Source organism: Mobula birostris, chromosome 8, assembly GCF_030028105.1.
Source record: "Mobula birostris isolate sMobBir1 chromosome 8, sMobBir1.hap1, whole genome shotgun sequence".
Lineage (NCBI taxonomy): Eukaryota > Metazoa > Chordata > Chondrichthyes > Myliobatiformes > Myliobatidae > Mobula > Mobula birostris.
In genome coordinates this window covers 86,480,829-86,503,094 of record NC_092377.1, presented here as the reverse complement: position 1 = coordinate 86,503,094, position 22,266 = coordinate 86,480,829, and the positions used below count along the sequence as shown (strand labels likewise).

At 37.8% G+C, this 22,266-nt stretch overlaps 1 protein-coding gene across 8 annotated transcripts in view; it reads right to left on the bottom strand.

Annotated features, from left to right (window-relative positions):
- Nucleotides 1-22,266, bottom strand: part of ralgapa2 (Ral GTPase activating protein catalytic subunit alpha 2) — a 560,288-nt gene that overhangs the window by 129,064 nt on the left and 408,958 nt on the right. Inside the window, exon 39 of one of the 8 annotated variants that reach the window (XM_072265571.1) lies at nt 9,878-10,130. The exons of the other annotated variants lie outside the window; for them this stretch is intronic. Coding sequence (XP_072121672.1) covers nt 10,106-10,130 — 25 coding nt within the window. The 3' untranslated portion in view covers nt 9,878-10,105. Of the gene's footprint in view, nt 1-9,877; nt 10,131-22,266 lie in introns of those variants that run through there. 8 annotated transcript variants of the gene reach the window in all.

Sequence of the window (22,266 nt, the reverse complement as noted above, 5' to 3'; positions counted from 1 at the left end):
CCGAATTCAAGGATAACTCAAAGCCTGCATTGAAAAAAGCAACATCCTCACTAACTCGTTGTAATCTCTGGCCCATAAGAGGATGCTGTCCAAGTTGCATGCCATCTTGGACAATGTCTCCCATCCACTACATAATGTACTGGTTGGGCACAGGAGTACGTTCAGCCAGAGACTCATTCCACCGAGATGCAACACAGAGTGTCATAGGAAGTCATTCCTGCCTGTGGCCATCAAACTTTACAACTTCTCCCTTGGAGGGTCAGACACCCTGAGCCAATAGGCTGGTCCTGGACTTATTTCCTGGCATAATTTACATATTACTATTTAATTATTTATAGTCTTATTACTATTTACTTATTTATGGTGCAACTGTAATGAAAACCAATTTCCCCTGGGATCAATAAAGAATGACTATGACTATAACCTCTCAAAGTGGTTGAAGAACCTGTGGCATTTCATTGAGATCTTTGAGACAGTTTGTCAAGAACACATTAAAGTGCAAAGAAAACAGAAGGACCGCACCGATATTTGCTCTCACTTGTCACATTAAGTACCTTCTACCCTGGGAATGTTAAAAAACATAGATTTTCCCTTATATCAAGGGATAATGGGAGAACGAGTAAAATAAATTTAATGAGTATTCATACCGATGTATACTTTGTAAACTGCACCCTTGCCTTCTTGAACATTTGTTATTCATAGCAGTTAATATATTATTATTATTCCAACTAACACTTGGCATGATGCTTCCTCTGCTGTCAACCTTTCAGGTTAGTTGCAAACTTTTCATTTGAATTTATTTATCACAGTCAAGGAAACACCAGACTTTGGACATGTGAATCTGCCTTCCAACCTAAAGCCTAACCATGTTCTGAGCTGATGAAAGAGATATCGAATGGTTGAGGGAATAAACTGAAGGCAGAGATCGAGAGGAAATAATAGAATCTAATAGCATATGAGAACAAGAGGGAAAGAATGCTCGTGTGTGAGAAGGGTTGGGAGGGAGCAATATTCCCTCTAATTTGTAATGAGCAGTGTGCACAAAAATCTTGTGCTATGCAATTTTTTGCCCAGTGACAACAATATGTGCGCACAGAATCATTTCTTCAATAAAAACAGCATAAATAAGGCAGTTCTAAAATCAGCTGACAAATCATCGCAAACTCCACATTGTCAACAGCAGTGGCATCAGAGACTGGGAAAGGAAATGGGATTGTGTACAATCGTGATACATCGTGAAACATACCAACAAGGTACAGGGTGATAACCTTTTGTGCGCAGTTTTAATTCCTTTGTGCGCTAGTAGCAAAACGTGCGTGTGCACGCAGATACGCAAACCTTAGAGGGAGCATAGAGGGAAGCAATGGAAGAGACAGAGAGAATCCAACTTTAAAGGAACTTGAATGTTCGCAAATTATTAAAAACCTCTTCTATTTACAGAGATTCAAGAGAAAATATTTCCTGCAGTGGATTTGCAAGATGTAATGCTGAAAAATAACAAATTGCTTTTACAAAATAAAAGCTCTGAAAGAAAGAAATAAACAATAAGCTTACTAAAGACTTGTGGGTCCTCAATCAAAGACTTATGTACTTGCGTGCATTCAATTCCTTTACAAAGCGCAGCAATAAGAACATGTATAATGTAGTGCTAATTTTCTATGCACATTCTGAACATCTTTTGATATGTAAACCACTTACTGATTCTTTATGTCAACTATCTGAAGCCTGATATGGATATTGAGGTATATGATTCATGTAACAGCTAGACTAATTAATTGGAATGAAAAAAAGGTGTGGTAGTCAGGAAAATTATTCACAAAGAAGAAAGCCATCTTCTTTGTAAATGAGGCAAAACCAAATGGTTGATGAAGGATTACACTCTCTGAAGAAATACAGGAATCATTTAATCTAAGATGAAAGAATTAAAATATGCTGCATATTTACAGACAACATAATCAGATTTTAATGAATATCGAAGTTTTAATGTCACTGATGTTCATTATATTGAATTTCAATGAATATTTAACTGAATATCTTAGTTTTCCTTACAAAATGAAAGTTTTGACTAGAAGTGCATATTCTTCAGCACAATAAATATGGACTTTGTAACTAACTGGACTTACATTACAACAAATGATCAAAAAGCATCAAATGAGGAAGTTTTACGGATTGTTTTATAAGACATGAGAGAGGTAAAAATGTAGGAAGGTTTAGAGAATAAATTTCCATACTTATGAAGCATAGTCACCATTGGAAAGATTAAAGGCAATCTAATGCAAAACGATAAAAAGTGGAAGAAAACACAACTTTTGAAGATTTATAAGGACTGAAGAGATGACAAAGGGGGAAGCAAGTTCATCTGAGATATTAAATGCATGATTAAGAATAATATATTTGTGGCTGTACTAAACTATAGGCCAAAACAAAAGGCCGAAGAAGTGAAAGATGAGCAAGTCCATGTATAAGTCAGAACTATGCACAGAGGCTTGAATGAATCCAAGTTTACTTTGCATGTACGATGGATCAGTGCATGTGTGGAGTCTCCCAATTTTTTTTTGAAACAGATTATGTTACTGAGGTGCAGTATACAGTTGAAATACTGATGGATTCCAGGAAGTGAAGGCATGGAATTTGGAAGAGAACCATTGCAGGATCGCTTATTGCTATAACTGGATAAAAATAAAATGGAATCAAGGAAGTCCAGGCATTCTAGGCTGAACAATAGAGGATGGCTTTGGCAACCATGTCAAGGTCTATGGGCAGGTCTGCAAGGATGTGGGAAGACATTGACTAAAATCACATTCACAAAGGCTGTCATTGCTTAGGCACTGTTCTAGCATTGAATTTGGAGATCCAAAAGAGATGGGCAGTAAGGTCTCACAATAGTTTTGGAAATTTTGAAAAGAAAAGGGAGTTTGGAGATGGGCATTTATTTGCAAAGATGGAGCGTTTTCTGCTTTTTCTCTGAGGAAGGCATTAAGGTGGCAAATTTCAAATTTGGGAAGACTGAAAATAGGGGGATCTCAGTGAAGCCTATCAAATATTGAAAGGCCTAGACCAAGTGGATATGGAGAGGATGTTTCCAGTAGTGGATGAGTCTAGGGCCAGAGGGTATAGCCCCAGACTAGAGAGATGTCTATTTAGAAAATAAATGAAGAGGAATTTCTTAGCCAAAGGGTGATGAATCTCTGGAAGTCATTGCCACAGAGGCCAAGTCATTGAGTATATTTAAAGCAGAGTTCGATAGGCTCTTGGGTTAGACAGGGTGTCAAATGATACAGTGAGAAGCAGGAGAATAGGGTTGAGAGGGATAATAAATCAACCATGATGGAATGGCAGAGCAGACTCAATGGGCTGAGTTGCCAAATTCTGCTCCTATGTCTCATAGTCTTAAAGAGAAAAGTCAACAGATAACAATATAATCTAGGGCAAATGCCAAGAAGAGTAGCTGGATAGTCAGCAGTTTTGCCAGAATGATTAACTAGCAAACATCATCCTGACATAGCAATACTCAAAGAATAGTGTGCCAATCAGGGACAGGTTGTTAATAGATGATCCTTATTTAAAAAATGGCAAAGCTTATAGAAGGGGAGCTCTGAATTTTCCCTGTAATGTACACGTTACAATTCATTGTATTTTTTTAAGAACGTTTTAAGAATCAAAAACTTTCAGCGTTTTTATTTATGTCAACTAAAGTGGCCCAAGCAATTAATATCCTTATTATTGTTTATTTTTATTTGGAGATACAACATGCAATAGGTCCTTCTGGCCCTTCATGCTGCGCCACCAGGCAACTCCTGATTTAATTCTAACCTAATCACAGTACAAATTTACAACAACCAATTAACTTACTAATCAGTACGCCTTTGGACTGTGGGAGGAAACCAGAGGCCCGGAGAAAACCCATGTATTCCACAGGGAGGATGGACACACTTAGATGGAGACGTAACGTAAAGATTTTTACTCCTCATATATATGAAGGATGTAAGTAATGAAGTGAATTCAATTCAAAGTCCTTACAGATGACATTGGAATTGAACTCCGAACAGACACCCTGAACTTCAATAGCATCACGCCAACTGCTATGTAACCGTGGTGCCCAATAATTAACCCCCAACAATTAATAGTCTCAAAGTGTCAAAATGGTAGCAAAGAAAAAGAAAACTGGCAAACTGATAAACTTAAAGACAGTATTTTTGGCAGTAATGATTCAAATTGCTTCATTTTAATAACTGAAAAAGGATTTTCAGATTGTGAAAGCTTCCCCCAAGCCATCAGACTCCTCAATATTCAGAGCCTGGACTGACACCAACCTTCTATCTTCTACTGTGCCTATTGTCTTGTTTATTATTTATTGTAATGTCTGCACTGTTTTGTGCACTTTATGCAGTCCTGGATAGGTCTGTAGTCTAGTGTAGTTTTACATAGTTCAGTGTAGTTTTTGTATTGTTTCATGTAGCACATGGTTGTCTCGTTTTTACTGTGTACTGTACCAGCACTTATGGTTGAAATAACAATAAAAAGTGACTTGACTTGACTTGACTACCACCTTTGATTTCGAAATATTGAGCAAAATTAGGGAACACCAAAGGAAACATATCACCATTAAATTTGTTTATCCTTTTAGTAAAAATGCTTAGTAAAAACACTTCACATTACTGAGTCAATACCAGCTCTTAGGCATTCCAATAGTCTTCCCTACTAATCTATTCCTATGGTCTTTTATTTCCCTCAAGCATCCATTTAATTTCCTTTTGAAATCACCGATGGTCTCTACTTCTACCATTCCAGAGGATCGATGCCTCTCACTGCACAAGTTTTTTTCTCTTATCCTTCTGTTTCTCTCGCCTAAAAATTAATGTCTGTTCTTCATTTGCCTTGTATGAGAATAGGATTTTTTTTTCAAATTAATCTAAACATGTCATAATCACATACACCACAATCAATGTTCTTAGCTTCAAGAAGAACAACCCCAACACCTCCAATTTAACGTGGTAACAAAAAACAATTTTATAGGTCTGCGTAGGCTCTCATTCATTATCTCAAAGCTTCTCCAAATATGAGAGAATTTTTCCTCCCATGTATAATTTTGATAACCTTATTCACCATTGATGTTAATCTTTTTTGCCAGCAATGATTAGGAATGTCCTTACACTCTTTCCTGAACATAAACTGTCTCTGGCTATCCATTTTCAAGGAAGAATATGGCATGCCTCTTTGCTGTCTCCATCCCTACCTTCCTTAGGAATCTTAGAGACAAGCCATGGGAGTAGGTGACTTATCCTCTCTCAGTATGGCCAGCCTTTCCAGTACATACTGCTTATCATTTTTCATGCCATCTATTACATCCCCAGCCCTAGTCTTCTGGATATTTTATCAGTTTGACTAAGTACCAATATAAAATACTCATCAAACATTCTAGCCTTGTCCTATACATGCAATTACCACCTTTGTCTGCAACAAGTCCAACCTGCCACCCGCTATGCAATCATTATTTACATACTGGTGAAAGAATTTTGGATTCCCTTGAACTGCCATTCCACTCTCAAGTTTTCCCTCTCTAACTTTCTTTGTCTTTTCCACTCTCAGTTGTGTTTGATCTGATTTTTATTTGATAAGTTCCCTGAGATATCAAACACTGTACTTTTTTATTGTTTCATTATATAGTCTACTTCCCTCGGCATCCAAAGAATTCTAATTTCAATTCTTCTGACTGTTCTTCACGTCAATATTTTCGGCTTGATACCCAAGACACCTCCTTCAAAGAGGTCCTATTGATGCATTACAGGCTCTCCTGTTAATTTCTTATTGCACTTTGCTGTGGCTGAATCTTTTCTCAACACACTGAAATAAACTCTGTTTAAGTTAAAAAGTTCTACTAAGTCTTAATGATGGCTTTTATTCTAATGTTGTTCCATTGACACTTGGCCAAACTCATGTGCCTGGACCAGATCTGTTACTCCTCCTTCTTCACTGGGCAATGAAGCTAAGAGCAGTTTTGGAAATTCTTCCCTACCTTTCCCATAATTAAACAAATATCAACTTGGAATAAGAGTCCCTCTTTTATGGTGAAGGGTCTTGGTCCGAAACATCATCTGTGCTCTTTTCCACAGATGCTGCCTAGTGCGCTGAGTTCTCCATAATTTTGTGTGTGTTCGCCCTTTTATGACCACTCCATACTTCTTCCACACCTCTAAAACTTGCATTCAGATTTGCACTTCTACCTTTCTCTTACAATGTAAAGGCCAATAAAATATCTCCACAAGCATGGTCAAATCTCTTTTGCTTTTCACTGCTAACTAAGTTGATTCTGTCCTTTGTCCCACAAATTAACTTCTTCTCAACACTGAGAAGTCTTCCCTAATCAGGAATGCCATCTCAAGACCCTTTCTCCTATTTTTAATCTTTTCTGAATGCACTGAATCAATGAATATCTACACACCATTTTGTAGCACATCACAGGGCTATCCATATCTGTAGCTAATTAGCCTGATTTATTTGTGCTTTTACTTACTTGTCCTTAAACAGAATCAGTGAACAAACTCATATTCTGGTTTTATTGCTGAGAGGATAATCTTAAGATCTAATTTCTGTGTTCTACTGATCAATTTTGCTCTTACCTTTTACAAGTTATTTTTACTTCCACGACTGCCACGTAACGATCTCTCATTATCAACACTTTCTTTCCTTTTAGCATCTCTTGACTCATTTGGATCTGGTGACCTTCTAAGCCACTATAAGAATTATTTACTGTTTGCCTCCACTATTGCACAATGAAAAAAATGGAACTTGTCTTCAGATAGTTTCTTTTAACAACTTTTATATTAAATTATTTTCCTTCATTCTGTTTTAGCTCAGTTACAACTATTTCCCAGTTTATTGCTTTTAGTGAAGGTATTCTGAATTTTGTCCAGCTAAGTTATCATAACTCTCATAAACTAGATGATACTTTCTAAGATAAACATTCTGATGTCTAACAGATATCGTCCATAATCTAATTCATCGAACAATGGCAGCAGGCAGTATTTCAGGAAAATTTTTAAGATACTGGAGTAACTGAACAATATTACAAGTCAGGATATAAAATGTAGGAAAATGAAATGCTGCTCTCCAAATCCTATAACTCCCTCTGTAGAACTGGTCATATCTATGTGGCTCCTTAGCATCTGAAGCAAATAGCACCAATGACATTTGTTACTGTTTGCTTATTTAGTGTATACAACTCGATAGTGCAGGAAATTCTACTAGTTCACTTGACTGTCATGTCAGGTTGTATTATAGTATGCAATATACAAATACCGAGCAAGAGGAGGCTTTGTCAACTCTATTCAACTGTTGGCAGAAGTATGCATTTCCAAAGGTAGAGAAAAGGCCTTTACTAATGGAGCTTGTAAACTCTCAATACTGTAAACAAAAATATTCCTAAAAACATTTTGGTAGGTGAAGTGGTGACTGCAAATTACCACCAAGTGCAGGGTGACGGCAAGAGAATGAAATGGGAAATAACGAGCATATTGAGAAAGATTATTTTGCAAGAACATAAGGAAATGGGAAATGTGGCTTGGTGAGATTATTCTCCCATGAGCTGATGTGGGCCCTTATGGGCTAAATAACTTCCTATTTGCTATAAGTATATAGAAGAAAGTCTTGCTGCTTGATCCTAACTGACAAGAAGACATGCAGTTCCACAAAGTGTTAGCTGTGACATCATAACAGAAGTGCCTATAACAATTATAATTGATATGCAGATTCTTGTGATTTATTTATCAAGGCAAATTTCAAAACTATAATAAGAAACAAAAATGCTGAAATAGTGTGTCAACAGGTGAAAACAGAAAAGACAGCTTTACCATTTTTGGTGAAATTTCTTTTTCATTAAAAGTTGGGGTAGCAGCTCATGTCTTTTAGTATGCTTCAGTTAAGCGTTTAGTTACTGTGTAAAGATCTTTTTTGATTGATCTACAGTACTTCCTGCACTGTACGAAAGACGGATTGCAATTATCAGAACAGATCTTAATCAAAGAATGTGCTTTGCGTCAAAACTTCCAAGTTTTCAATCATCTTTTGTTACTGATTTTAACATTCTCATCCAAATTGCCAGACTGGCAAAGTTGTGTTTAGTCTAAAGAAATTGAAAATGTCTCTCCATCATGAATAAGGTTGTGCTCAGATCATATGCAAAGTGACAAATAAAATTTTAAGAGCAAATTTCAAACAGGTATTCCCCATTCAGAATATATCCCTTTTTTGCAGAAAAGGAAGAATTCAAACAAATCAACACACACAAAATGCTGGAAGAACTGAGTAGGTTCGGCAGCATCTATGGAAAAGAATAAACTGTTGACATTTCGGGCTGAGACCCTTCCTCCAGAATTGAGAAGGAAGGGGGAAGATGCCACAATAAAAAGATGGGGGGGTTGGAGGGGAAAGAGGCTAGCTGGAAGGTGATAGGTTAAACCAGGTGGGTGGGAATGGTCAAAGGCTGGAGAAAAAAAGAATCTGAAAGGAGAGGAGAGTGGATCATAAGAGAAAGGGAGGAGGAGGGGACAAAGTGGTAGAATTCAGATGAAATTCTATTTGTTATCTTTCAGGACATTTGATCAGCTCATCTCCACCACTGTCCCTACTACAGTCTCCAGTCCAACGGCACAAAACATTCATGGCATAATTCTGTACATTCCTAATATAGTCTTCCAGATATGAAGACACTTATACTTATTTGTTGCCTCACACAATTTTAAGATGTCTCAAAAGCTTTATGGAAATGAGATGCTTTTTATGTTATGTTGCTGATGGATCATATGAAATATGGTTGCCAAATTACAAGCACTGCAAACAGGAATAAGTTTCTTTAAAAAAAAAGAGAAGTCTTAAGTGAAAGTAGCATGCTGACTAACATATTTTAGAAACACTTCTTCATGATGTACTGCATACTGATGTTTGGGGTCTATGTCACCAGTGCTTTTTTGGTTTTATCCCAAGTCCCCCATGTTATGTGTATCCTTAGTCTTCATCTGTCTTCATTTATTTGTTTTAAAATAAACTGATATTTTAAACATCCCTCCAACAACACAGTCACCTGGTGGCTCCCACACTTGCTCAAAATAAATGTTGGGTGAATTGTTTGAGGAATGAGAAACCCTGTGGAGCAGTAAACTCCAAAAAATAGAGCAAAATTAAACTTACCAACCTAACTTGTGGCACTTCAAAGACTGTTAAAATAATTAATTTGGCATTCTCTTAAGATACATACATAATAGGATAACCATGTCCCCTATACACAGGTCAGTAATGAAACAAATAAGACATCACCATTTTTGCATGTAGCTTAAGTTTAGCAGAAGTATGCACACAACATTTTTAGTTTTTTTTTCTTAAAACTCCTTCTGGGAGTCCTTCTGTAGTTCAAAGGAGGCTTAATTTTAATTTTCCCTATTGAAAAACATATGTCAGTACATTTGACAAAGGATATTTATTTATTTATGTATTTATTGACATGCAATGCGGATTAGGCCCTTCTGGCTTTTTGATTCGCGCCGCTCAGCAATCTCCCAATTTAATCTTACCCTAATCAGGGGACAATTTACAATGACCAATTAACCTACCAACTGGTAGGCCTTTGGACTGTGGGAGGAAACCGAAGCACCTGGAGGAAACCCACAAGAATACAGGGAGAATGTATAAACTTCTTACAGGCAGCAGCAGGAATTGAACCCGTGTCGCTGGTACTGTAAAGCGTTGTGCTGACCACTACACTACCGTGTCACCCATGTACGCTGGTATTTTGAACTTACTCAAACGAGGCAATGGGGAAAATAAATACAAAAACTCAAAAGGAATGATCTGACACAAGTCATTTTCCTCAAATACCACTCTATTTGAATTATCAATGTTCGCATGAAAGGACAGTATTAAGCACAAAATGATACAGCACAAGTCATGAATAATGACGTACTTCCAAAGCTTCCCAAGTAACGAGTACAATGTAAATCTATTGACAGTATAACAGACATTGATGATGCTACACATTTTCCTGTTGAATATTTAAACTCCCTGTCACCACCTGGTGCGCCATCACATAATGATGAACTGAAAGGAACTTCAATCATGCCTCTCGGGAATCCACCTGTCTGAGACAAGAGATCAGGATTATTTGTTCAAAAATTACTACAATGTACAATTGAGGCCACAATGGCAATGCTACTGTGGAAAATGTCTCCATCCTTCAGAAATCAATTCTCTCAAACAAATTCAGTTCCCTGCTCAATGAGTGTCTAACAAGGCACACAATTTCTAGAAGTTGTGGATCTTGATCTTCAAAATCAATTATTTTCCTATGGTCATGTTACAGGTTGGTTCCTCCAGCGTTGATGAAAATAATCATCAAAACCTTTACACCAAATTCAATAGAAAGAAATATAGAAAATATTCTCAAGCATTTCTGCATTGAAGTCAAGTAAATTTACACATTGGGCATAGCTACAAACATATTTTAAAAAGCTGTACATGCATTTATTTTTAGTGTGTATATCTGTTATTGATAATAGTGACATTACATAACTTTAATCCTAATAATTTTATTTATGGAATAATTATACATTAATGTAAGATTTTATTTCATTTACAGGGAGTGTTTTAAAACCCAATTGCATGGAAATAAAATATAAACATTATGGTGGCCAAACATAATAATCTGAGCAATAAAAATCAAAATTTGGAACATAAGCACAAGAGATTTGACATCTACTGGAAATCCAGAGCAACACACACAAAATACTGGAGGAACTCAGCAGGTCAGGCAGCATCCATGGAAAGAAATAAATAAAAAAACAACTTTTTCAGTCAAGACCCTTCATCAGGACTGGAAAAGAAAGGGAGAAGAAGATAGGGGTGGATGGTGAAGGAACACAAGCTGGAAGGCGAGTCATGAAACCAGGTGAGGGAGAGAGGAGATGAAGTGAAATGCTGGGAGGTAATCGGTGAAAAAGATAAAGGGTTGAAGAAGGAAGAATCTGATTGGAGAGTGAACTATGGGAGAAAAGGAAGGGAAAAACCATAGAAGAAGGTGAAAGGCAGGTGAGAAGAAGAGCAGGGGTAGGTGGGGGGGGGGAGAGGAGCTAGAATGGGAATTGAAGAAGAGCAAGGGAGGAGGGAGGAGAAATTACCAGAAGGCAGAGAAATCAATGTTTATGCCATCAGGTTGGAGGCTACCAAGATGGAATATGAGGAGTTGCTCCTCCAACTTAAGAGTGGCCTCATTGTGGCAATAGAGGAAGTCATGGACTGAGATGTTGGAATGAGAATGGGGATTGGAATTTAAATAGTTGGCCACCTGGAAATCCTGCTTGTTATGGATGGAGCAAAGGTGCTTAATAAACTTCAAAGTTCAAAGTAAATTCATTATCAAATTACATATGTGTCACAATATATGTATGTGACCAAGGTAGATGAACTTGCAGCACAATTACAGATTGGCATGTATAATGTTGTAGGCATCACTGAATCATGGCTGAAAGATGATGATATCTGGAAACTTAAAGTCCAAGGATACACATTGTATCAAAAGGACAGGCAGGAGGGCGGGGGGGGGGGGGAGGGTGTTGTTCTATTGGTAAAAAAATGAAATCAAATCATTAGAGGTGACACAGGGTCATAAGATGTTGAATCGTTGTGGATAGACCTAATGAATCGCAAGGGTAAAAATACAACGGGAGTTAGAAAATGCATGCCAAAAGGTAATGATACAATAGTCATGGGGGACTTCAATATGCAGGTAGATTGGGAAAATCAGGTTGGTGCTGTATTCCAAGTGGAGGAATTCCTAGCCTATGAGATGGCTTTTTAGAGCAGTTCTTGGTTGAGCCCAATAGGGGATCAGCTATTTTGGATTGGGTGTTGTACAATGAACTGGAATTGATCAGAGAGTTGAAGGTAAAAGAACCCACTGGGGTAAATGATCATAATATGATCAAATTCACACTGAATTTTGAGAAGGGAAAGCTAAAGTCAGATGTATCAATATTACAGTGGAGTAAAGGGAATTGCAGAAACATGAGAGAGGAGATACCAGAATTGATTGGAAAAGAACACTGGCAGGGATGACAGCAGAGCAGCAATGGCTGTAATTTCTGGAAGTAATTCGGAAGGCATAGGATATATACACATCCAAAAGAGGAAGAAGTATTCCAAAGAAAAGATGACACAACCATGGTTAACCAGAGAAGTCAAAGCCAACATAAAAGCCAAAGAGAGGGCATATATTAGAGCAAAGATTTAGTGGGAAGTTAAAGAATTGGGAAGCTTTTAAAAACAAACAGAAGGCAACTAAAACAGACATGAAGGTAAAGATGGAATACAAAAGTAAGCTAGCCAATAATATTAAAGGTGGTACCAAAAGTTTCTTTCTTGTAAAAGAGAGGTGAGAGTGGATATCGGACCGCTGGAAAACAATGCTGGAGAGGTAGTAATGGGGGATAAGGAAATGGAAGATGAACTGAATAAGTATTTTGCAGTCTTAACTGCAGAAGACACTAACAATATGGTGGAAGTTCCAGGTATCGGGGGCATAAAGTGTATGAAGTTACCATAACTAGAGAGAATGTCCTTGGGAAACTGAAAGGTTTGAACGTAGATAAATCACCTGGACCAGATGGTGTACCCCCAGGGTTCTGAATGAGGTGGCTAAAGAGATTGTGGAGGCATTAGTAATGATCTGTCAATAATCACTAGATTCTGTAATGGTTCTGGAAGACTGGAAAATTGCAACTGTCACTCCCCTCTTCAAGAAGTGAGTGAGGCAGAAGAAAGGAAATTACAGGCCAGTTAGTCTGACCTCAGTGGTTGGAAAGATTTTGGAGTCAATTGTTAAGGATGTGTTTTTGGGGTACTTGGAAGCACATGGTAAAATAGGCCATTGTCAGCATGGCTTCCCCAAGGTAAAATCTTGCCTGACAAATCTGTTGGAATTCTTTGAAGAAATAACAAGCAGAATAGACAAAGGCTTGATTAATAGGTTGATGTTGTGCACTTCGATTTTCAGAAGGCCTTTGACAAGGTACTACACATGAGACTGCTTTACAAGCTACAAGCTCACAATATTACAGGGAAGATTCTAGCATGGATAAAGCAGTGGCTGACTGGCAGAAAGCAAAGAGTGGGAATAAAGGGAGTCTTTTCTGGTTGGCTGCCAGTGACTAGTGGTGTTCCACAGGGGTCTGTGTTGGAACTGACTCTTTTTACATTAAGTGTCTATGAACTGGATGATAGAATTGATGGCTTTGTTGCAAAGCTTGGAGGCAATATGAAGATAGGTGGAGGGGCAAGTAATTTTGAGGAGGTAGAGGCATTCCCTCGACGTTCCCTAGGAGAATGGGCAAGGAAGTGGCAGATGGAATGCAATGTTGGGAACTGTATGGTCATGCACTTTGGTAAAAGAAGTGAAAGGATTGACTATTTTCTAAATGGAGAGAAAATACAAAAACCTGAGCTGCAAAAGGGGCTTGGCAGTCCTTATGTAGGATTCCCACAAAGTTAATTTGCAGGTCGAGTCTGTGGAAAGGAAGGCAAATGTGATGTGAACATTCATTTTAAAGAGGACTAGAATATAAAAGCAAGGATGTAATGTTGAGGTTTTATAAAGTACTGGTGAGGCCTCACTTGGAGTATTAAGAGCTGTTTTGGGCCCCTTACCTTAGAAAGGATGTGCTGAAACTGGAGAGGGTTTAAAGGAGGTTCACGAAAACAATTCCAGGTTCCAATAACTTATCCACTACTGATGTCAGGCTCACCAGCCTACAATTTCCTGGCATATTCTTAGAGCCTTTCTTAAACAATGGAATAGCATTGGCTACCCGCCAATCCTCCAGCACCTCACCCTTGGCTAAGAATGCTTTAAATATCTCTGCTAGGACCCCTGCAATTTCTTCCACTAGCCTCCCACAGGGTCTGAAGGAACACCTTGTCAGGCCCTGGAATTTATCCACCCTAATTTGCCTCAAGACAGCAAACACCTCCTCCTCTGACCTTGCTGCTGCATTTCTTCACGTCTATAGACTCTGTGTCCATCTCCCAAGTAAATACAAATGCAAAAAAATCCAGTTAAAATCTCTCCTGTCTCTTTTGCCTTGTGCAACGATTACTATTCTTATCTTCTTGAGGATCAATTTTGTCCCTTGTTCTTAATATATCTGTAGACGTCCTTATGATTTTCCTTCACCATGTCTGCTAGAGCAACTTCATACCTTCTTTTAGCCCTTCTGAGTTCCTTCATAAGTTTTTGCTTGCATTTCTTATTCTTCTCAAGTACCTCATTTATTCCTACGTGTCTATACATGCTATGCTTCTCCTTTTTTTCTGAACCAGGGCCTCAGTATCTCTTGAAAACAAAGGTTCCCTTAAACCTGTTATCTCTACCTTTTAATTCTGACAGGCACATACAAGCTTTGTACTCTCAGAATTTCAATTTTGAAGGCCTCCCAGTTACCAAGTACACCTTCGCCAGAAAACCTATTCCAATCAACTTTCCAGATCCTTTCTGATACCATGAAAATTGGCCTTTCTCCGGTTTAGAATCTTAACCTACGGATGAGACCTATCTTTTTCCATAATTACATTGAAACTAATGCCATTATGATCACTAGATGCAACGTGTTCCCCTACAGAAACTTCTGTCACTTGCCTTGGTCCAATCCCTAATAGCAGGTCAAGTATCACACATTCTCTCATTGGGACTTCTATGTACTGATTAAAGAAACCTCCCAGAACACATTTGACCAACTCTTTCCATCCAGTCCCTTTACAGTATTGGAGTCCAAGTCAATATGTGGAAAATAATAACTATCTATCATAACCCTTTGTTTCTTGTAACAGTCTGAGATCTATCTACAAATTTGCTCCTCTAATCGTGCGGACTGTTGGATGGTCTATAATATATTCCCATTTCCATGGTCATACATTTCCTATTCCTCAGTTCTATCCATAAAACCTCACTAGGCAAGCTCTCAAGTCTGTCCTGACTGAGCGTTGCCATGACATTGTCCCTGGCTAGTAATGCTACCCCTCCCCCTTTAATCCCTTCCACTCTACCAGCTGAAAACAGCAGAACCCCGGAACACTGAGCTGCTAGTCCTACTCCGCTTGCAACCAAGTCTCACTAATGGCTACAATGTCATGATTCCACATGCTGATCCATGCCCCAACTTCATCTGCCTTTCCTACAACACTCTCCACATTGAAATATACACAGCTCAGAACATTAGTTCCACCATGCTGGACATGCTGATTCCTTATTTTGTATGTACTGTAGGCTTAACATCTTCTTTCTCCACAACACCTCCACTACCTGTTCTGGCATTCTGCTTCTGATAGCAGCAGCGAGAATATAGGGGACTAGATGGTGGGGGCCCTTGATGATGAATGTTGCCTTCTTGTGACATCGCTCCATGTAGATGTGCCCAATGGTGGGGAGGGCTCTATCTGTGATGGAATGGCCTATATTCACTACTTTTTGTAGGATATTTGGTTCAAGGGCATTGGTGTTTCCATACCAGGCTGTGATGCAGCCAGTCAATATACTCTCCATGGCACATCTATAGTAGTTTGTCAAAGTTTTAAGATGACATGCCAAACCTTTGCAAACTTCTGAGAAAGTAGAGGCGCTGCTATGCTTTCTTTATAATGGCACTTACATGCTAGACTCAGAACAGGTCCTCTGGAATGATAACACCAAGGAATTTATCTACCTCCTCTATGCTGATTTGTCTCCACCATTGATTTGGCCTACAACAATGGTGTCGTCAGCAGGCGTAAATACAGCACTGAAGTTGTACTTAGCCCTGCAGTCATAAGTATAAAACGAGTAGAACAGAGGGCTAAGTACACAGTCTTGTGGTGCACCTGTATTGATAGTGATTGTAGAAGAGCTGTTATTGCCAGTCTGAACTGAATGGAGTCTGCAAGTCAGGAAATTTGGGATCCGGTTGTTCAAGGAGGTATTGAGGCCTTGGTCTTGAAGTTTATTGATTAATTTTGAGGGAATGATAGTACTGAATGCCGAACTGTAGTCAATGAGTCTTCACTGGCCAGGGTTCAGGAAAGAGCCATTAAAATGGCATTTGCTGTTGAAAGTGGTCCCCTAATCGAACTGTGGTCTCCATGAAGCACTGGATACAGTAGATTACCCTGAAAGACTTGCAAATGAAGTGCTACCTCACCTAGAAAGACTGTATGGGGCCGTGAATGGAGGTAAATGGGCAGGTGTAGCATACAAGCATGACTTCCATTTGCAAATAAGTCATGCATTTGAGAATTAGTAAACTCATATTTTAGAAACAACCAAAGTACAAGATTTTATACTGAGCAACTAAATGAAAGGAAACATGAACTGCATTTAACATTTTCTTGTCTATATGCTTCACTTTTTTTAATTGCTTGTTTCACTTTACAACTGGCAAAGCACAGACTGTCATCAGAGCTCAGGTACCTAAAAACTATTTGCGTAAGGAGAGCAGGTGCTGACTGGCAATTGTCAAGCATGTGTGAAAAGGACTTGTCACGCACAGCTTTCATGAAAAGCTCATTCCACTGGAAACATCAGGCTAAAAGCAGTTGCTTCATACCATGATTACGAGAGAGGCAAATCCCTAGGTTGGCCTTCCGGTGAGATCAGTGTAACAATGTAACTGTCCCATTTTATCAGTGTACATGGAGGTGCCGATGGTCATTTGTCTAATTATCTGGCATGTTCTACGAATGAGGCATGCACCAGGGAAAAGAAACTAAGAAAAAAGGCCACATGTAACCGTGCAACAGAAGTCCCAATGTGCTTTATTACAGTTTTTAATCTAAGTTAAATTGCTGACGAGATATACCTAGGCCCAATATTTAATGAGCCTTCTCTCCCAAGCTTTTTGGCAACAGAGCGACCGCAGATTAATTGAACCTCTGGGATTTTGTTTTGTGTCATGTAAGCCACTTTGGAGTCCCTTATTTTGCATGGCCAAATGGCTAAAAATCATACGACACTGTCCACTTTATTTGGAAAAAAAACAGTATATAATCAATTAGTACTGAAATAAGATAATTAACAAGGTTTTTACGAAGGTTTTAATTATTTTCCATTACACGATCGAGTATGATTCTTTAGGGCTTTGTGTGTATTTGAGGAATTTCAAATCATTCATTATTGTGTTCATGCACCATAGTGCGGGAATTTATCTAATCAAAGATAAAGGATCTGTACATTACATTGGCAGGAATTGATGACAAGGCCATCTGTGTCAAATGCAATTAATGCTTTGGTAATATTACAAACACAAAATCAAAAACATCAAATTAGTTGAGTAAAACAACAAAATAAACCATGTAGTCTCTATACGTAGGAAGACTGATTCAATTTATTTTAGACAGAGCATTTGTCCTTACTTATAACAACATCCTACCATTATCAATCAATGGCACTACAATGCCTGCAGTTAAATACTAATGATTCTAATCCCTCTCTATTACTTGATATGACCACAAATCCAGAAAAATGTGTTTAATTCATATCAGCATCTGCCAATAATGTTCCCACGGGCAGGTTTTTCTACAACCGAAGTGTTAATACAAAACTTTTGAAAGGGGCAAATCCATTAGGATTTTCAGGTTCACTTGGTACTATGGACAGCCTGCAATTCAGCACAGGCACTTTTTAATGCTCTTTTGCTGATTTCAAAACACGATAGAAGCATCTTGACAAACATGACATTTGCCTTGCTCATGACCCAACATGCTTCTACACAACCTGTTGCTGCTTCCTATGTGACACAAGACTGTTACTCAGCTACATTTGCAAACAGATTGTCTAACATCTGTGCTATGTCACCATTGCTGTTTAATAACATCTTTTAAACTCAAAGCTGATGCAATCAAACTGGGCAACCATCTACCATCTTCATCAGTTGACAAAATAAAACAGTGTCATTAAGAAAATCCTGTTGTTTATTGTATCTAAGAATGTTGGCACAGGTGTATTCATCGAATCTTGTAAAACAAGCATGGAATAATTATTGTTGGTGTCACAGCCATGCTTTCTGAGTTCTTGGAGAATTATTACACATAATGCACTCATTCAAATTTTATCAGTAAACCACCAGGAGGATCTTTGCAGTTCTGCTTTACCCTTTGCTTTTGATTTGCAAGACAGCAACCTGAAATTGATAACTGTTACATTACACTTTGAGGAAACACAACACAGCACAAGAATACTAATCACTGATAAAGTTAAATAAATTACATAGACTATCGTCTTAAAGGTAAGACCTGAATCAAATTAATTAATTAAATAAATTGCAACTTCTTATTATCCATAGTCTTATCATCCACAGTTTTGTGCAGCAAGATTTTTTGAATGCATAGAGATGATCACATTTTTCCATTATGTGTGAATAGTTGGCATGGCATCAGGCAATCCTACCTCAATATCATCTTGGGTTATTCTTTTTATTACTTTCACGACTGGATCACATCACCGAGGAGCAATGGCAACAAGATTACATAAGAAAAGCAGAAGTTACAAGATTATCGCCAAGGAATTAACAACGTTATTGCTAATATTTACAACCCTGTGTGAGCTTTAATCTTATTTTTCCATCATCAGCATCAGAAGTTCTCAACTGAATTACTAGCAGTTATCTGTTCTACATTTGCAATTTAAAAAGATTACCATTATATAAAAATAGCTCTGTCATTCTATGGAACATTCCAACACAGACTACTAATTCTATTTGTTGCTATCTAAAAGAAGCTGTAATTGAATTTCTATGTCAAAGTAGAAACTATGGAAGATTTAAGTCTGCCAGTTAAAATGAAGTCATCTTTTACTAGCATTAAGATAACTGAGTAATGTATTTCCTTGCCTATTATCCTTTTACATTGGGTTCTGAAATTTTTATGAGGAGCATACCAAATTAAAATTTAAATGTTAAAGTTAGCAGCAAAAAAGCATATAAAACATGAAAAATTTGTAGTATAGTAGAATGAATCATCAGGTAAAGAGCAGTGGAAGCTTAACAGTATGATAAAGTTCTCTTTGGAATTGAAATGCAATTACAGAGCACCTGTCAAGAGTTGATAATACATTTAAAATCAGCACCAAGCACAGCTCCTTTGATAAATGCCTCACAGCAGAACTCTCAAAAATCAACTTAGGTAATAGCAGCTGGAGGTATTTGTTGCTGTGGTGATGAGGAACATGGGACTGGTAATGATGCAAAAGCTGCCATAAGGGAAAAGTAAGAAGTGAAACAAAGACAAAGATTCATTCTGATCCCCAAACAGAGGATTTTTAAAAAGTAATAAACAACCCAATTTTATTTTTCATTCAAGTTGTAACTAAAGTTCCCTATTAGTTAGTTTATGAGTCTTGCCATTATTAGATCCATCTTATTTAATGGTAAGACAAATAACCTTTTGAAAATATTTACAAATTTATATCACATCGAAATATAATGGAACCTTGCTTCATATGTTATTAAACGAGCCAGATTCCAGGCAGTTCTTCCACTGGTAGATGCTTTACTCAATATTTATCCTAATAATTACCAATATGTTAGTTTGTAAATAAGTAACATTAAAACAGTCCCAACTTTACATTTTTATTACATGGTGCAGCTTGTTTATTGTTGTACTGTACTTCAGTTTACTTCAACACCACATGCAACACTACTGTATTATGTAAGTGTTTACACCCAGGGTGCAAAACATAAAGAATACTTTATTTGTACAACAGTAAAGTTTCTGTTATAACTGATAATTTCAGAGTATCGATAAGATTTTCATTTGTCATTTTGCCTTAGCATACTCGTCAGCAAAATATGCTCCATTTTTCAGCAAACCCATTACCCTACCATCAATTCCAAATTGAATCAGAATATTCAAAATAAGTTATAAGAATTCACATTGTGCAGACTCAATCACATAAGGTCATATTTACAATGAAACTATTTCAAAATATGCAATTAAATTATAACCAACTCCAAACTATGCTAGACCTCAATTTTCATCAGGACAATTAATCACAGCTTGCAAAAGACCAGATAAGGAGATAGTTCAACAAAGGCTTTATCAAAATTATCCATTTCAATTTGTGTACTAAAGAGGTAGAGGCGGAATTCCAGAGCTTAGAATCTGAATTGTGGCAGAGCAAAGGAAACCTAGGACAGAAGAGTTGGAAGATTGGAGATTTTTGTGAAGAATATAGAGTTAGAGATTATGGATGAATGGAAGGGGTTGGACTTTGAAAAATATGAGAACTATGAGAATTTTGAAAACTAAGTATTGCTGACCCAAGTGCAAATAACAGTGTAGAACCATACAGGCAATCAGAGAATGGAATATATGTAAAAGAGGTACCAAACAAACTTGTTTACAGAGGTTGGAAAGTAAGGACCTGATTAGGAGAGCACTTAAGTAATTAGGTTTATTGGAAACAAAAGGATTGTTCAGGGATTCAAAGGCAAATGTGGTGAAAGGGCAGAAGCAGGTGGGCTTGGCGAGGGTGTAGGCTTGGAAACTCTGTTAAGAGTTAATGTAGAGAACCATGACAGCAAACAGTTCAGTGTAAGAGAAGAGTTACACGTAGGCTGAATTCATTTAAAGCAGTGATGGAGTCTATATCAATGATAACAGTCACTTACTCCAACTTCACAATTGGAACACCCTAGGATTGTAAAAAGATTCGAAGAGGGATATTGAAGAACTGATTCTGTTCAACAACGTGAATACCAACTGATTTACCGCTCGATTTAGCAAAAACAGTAACTTTAGTAAAATCAATTACTCCAGGAAGTATTTTGTGGATCCCCTGCATGAGAATGTACAACTTTCTTGCTGAAAAATATAGTGTCTGCAAGTCTAGAATATATCCTACTGAGGAAAGGAAGGCAAATTAACACCACTACTTTATTTCTCAATATCTCCATAATAATAGAGGTTTGCTTCTGTTATTGATTAAATTATTAGCCTAGTTTGATGGAAATTACATAATTTATTGCCATCAATAATAGCATCCTGCAGATGTCAGTAAAGTGATGCCTTCTCAGAAGCCTCAGAAATAATCCTTAGAAGGATGTAACACAAGTTCGACAATTTGTATTCTCAGCACAAATTGGTGTGTTCAGCAACTCTCCACTGCTTGATCAAAGCTAGTAAGTTCAAATTAGTCAAATGATAGGTTGGTCAAACTTCAAGTTATGCACAAACCCCTGAAAGAGAAAAATTCAGATTTTGAAACTACACAGTCTTTAAACACTACACCTCAGTTTTTCTACCTATTTTTCACAAGGGATAGTCTATGAATTTAAAGGGAACATAGAACATTACACCACAGCACAGGTCCTTCAACCCACAATGTTGTGCCAACCTTTCAACCTACTCCAAGATCAATCAAATGTAGGGGTTTCCCAACCCTTTATTATGCCATGAACGAATATCATTAAGCAAGGAGTCCATGGACTCCAAGTTAGGAAATCCTGATCTAATAGTTCTTCTGCATAGCCTTCCATTTTCTTTCATCTATGTGCCTATCTAAGAATCTCTTAGATGTCCCTAATGTATCTACCTCTACCATCAGCTCTGGCAGCGTGCATATACCTACAAGTCCCTGTGTTTAAAAAAACTACCTCTGACATCCCCAATACTTTCTTCCCATCACCTTAAAATTATGCCTTGTCATATTAGCCATTCCCACCCTGAGAAAAAAGTGCTGGCTGTCCACTCTATCAAAGCTTATTATCTTATATCAGTCTATCAAATTATCTCTCACAATTCTTCACTCCAAAGAGAAAAGCCCTAGCTCGCTCAAAGTTGCCTCACAAAGCATGATCTCTCTAATCCAGGCAACATCCTGGTAAATCTGCTCTGCGCCCACTCTAAAGCTTCCACATAATTCCTCTAAGAGGTGACCAGAACTTAACACAATACTCCAAATATGGTCCAATCAGAGTTTATAGAGCTGCAACATTACCTCGCTGCTCTTGACCTCAATTCCTTTGCTAATGAAGGCCAACACACTATATACCTTCTTAACCACCCTATCAGCTTGCACAGCAACTTTGAGAGATCTATGTACGTGGACCCCAAGAACCCTCTGTTCCTCCACATTGCTAAGTGTCTTGCCATTAACCCTGCCTTCAAGTTCAACCTTCCAAAGTGTATCACTACACAACTTTCAGATTTAACTCCAGCTACCACTTCTTAGCCCAGCTCTGCATCCTATCAATGTCCGAT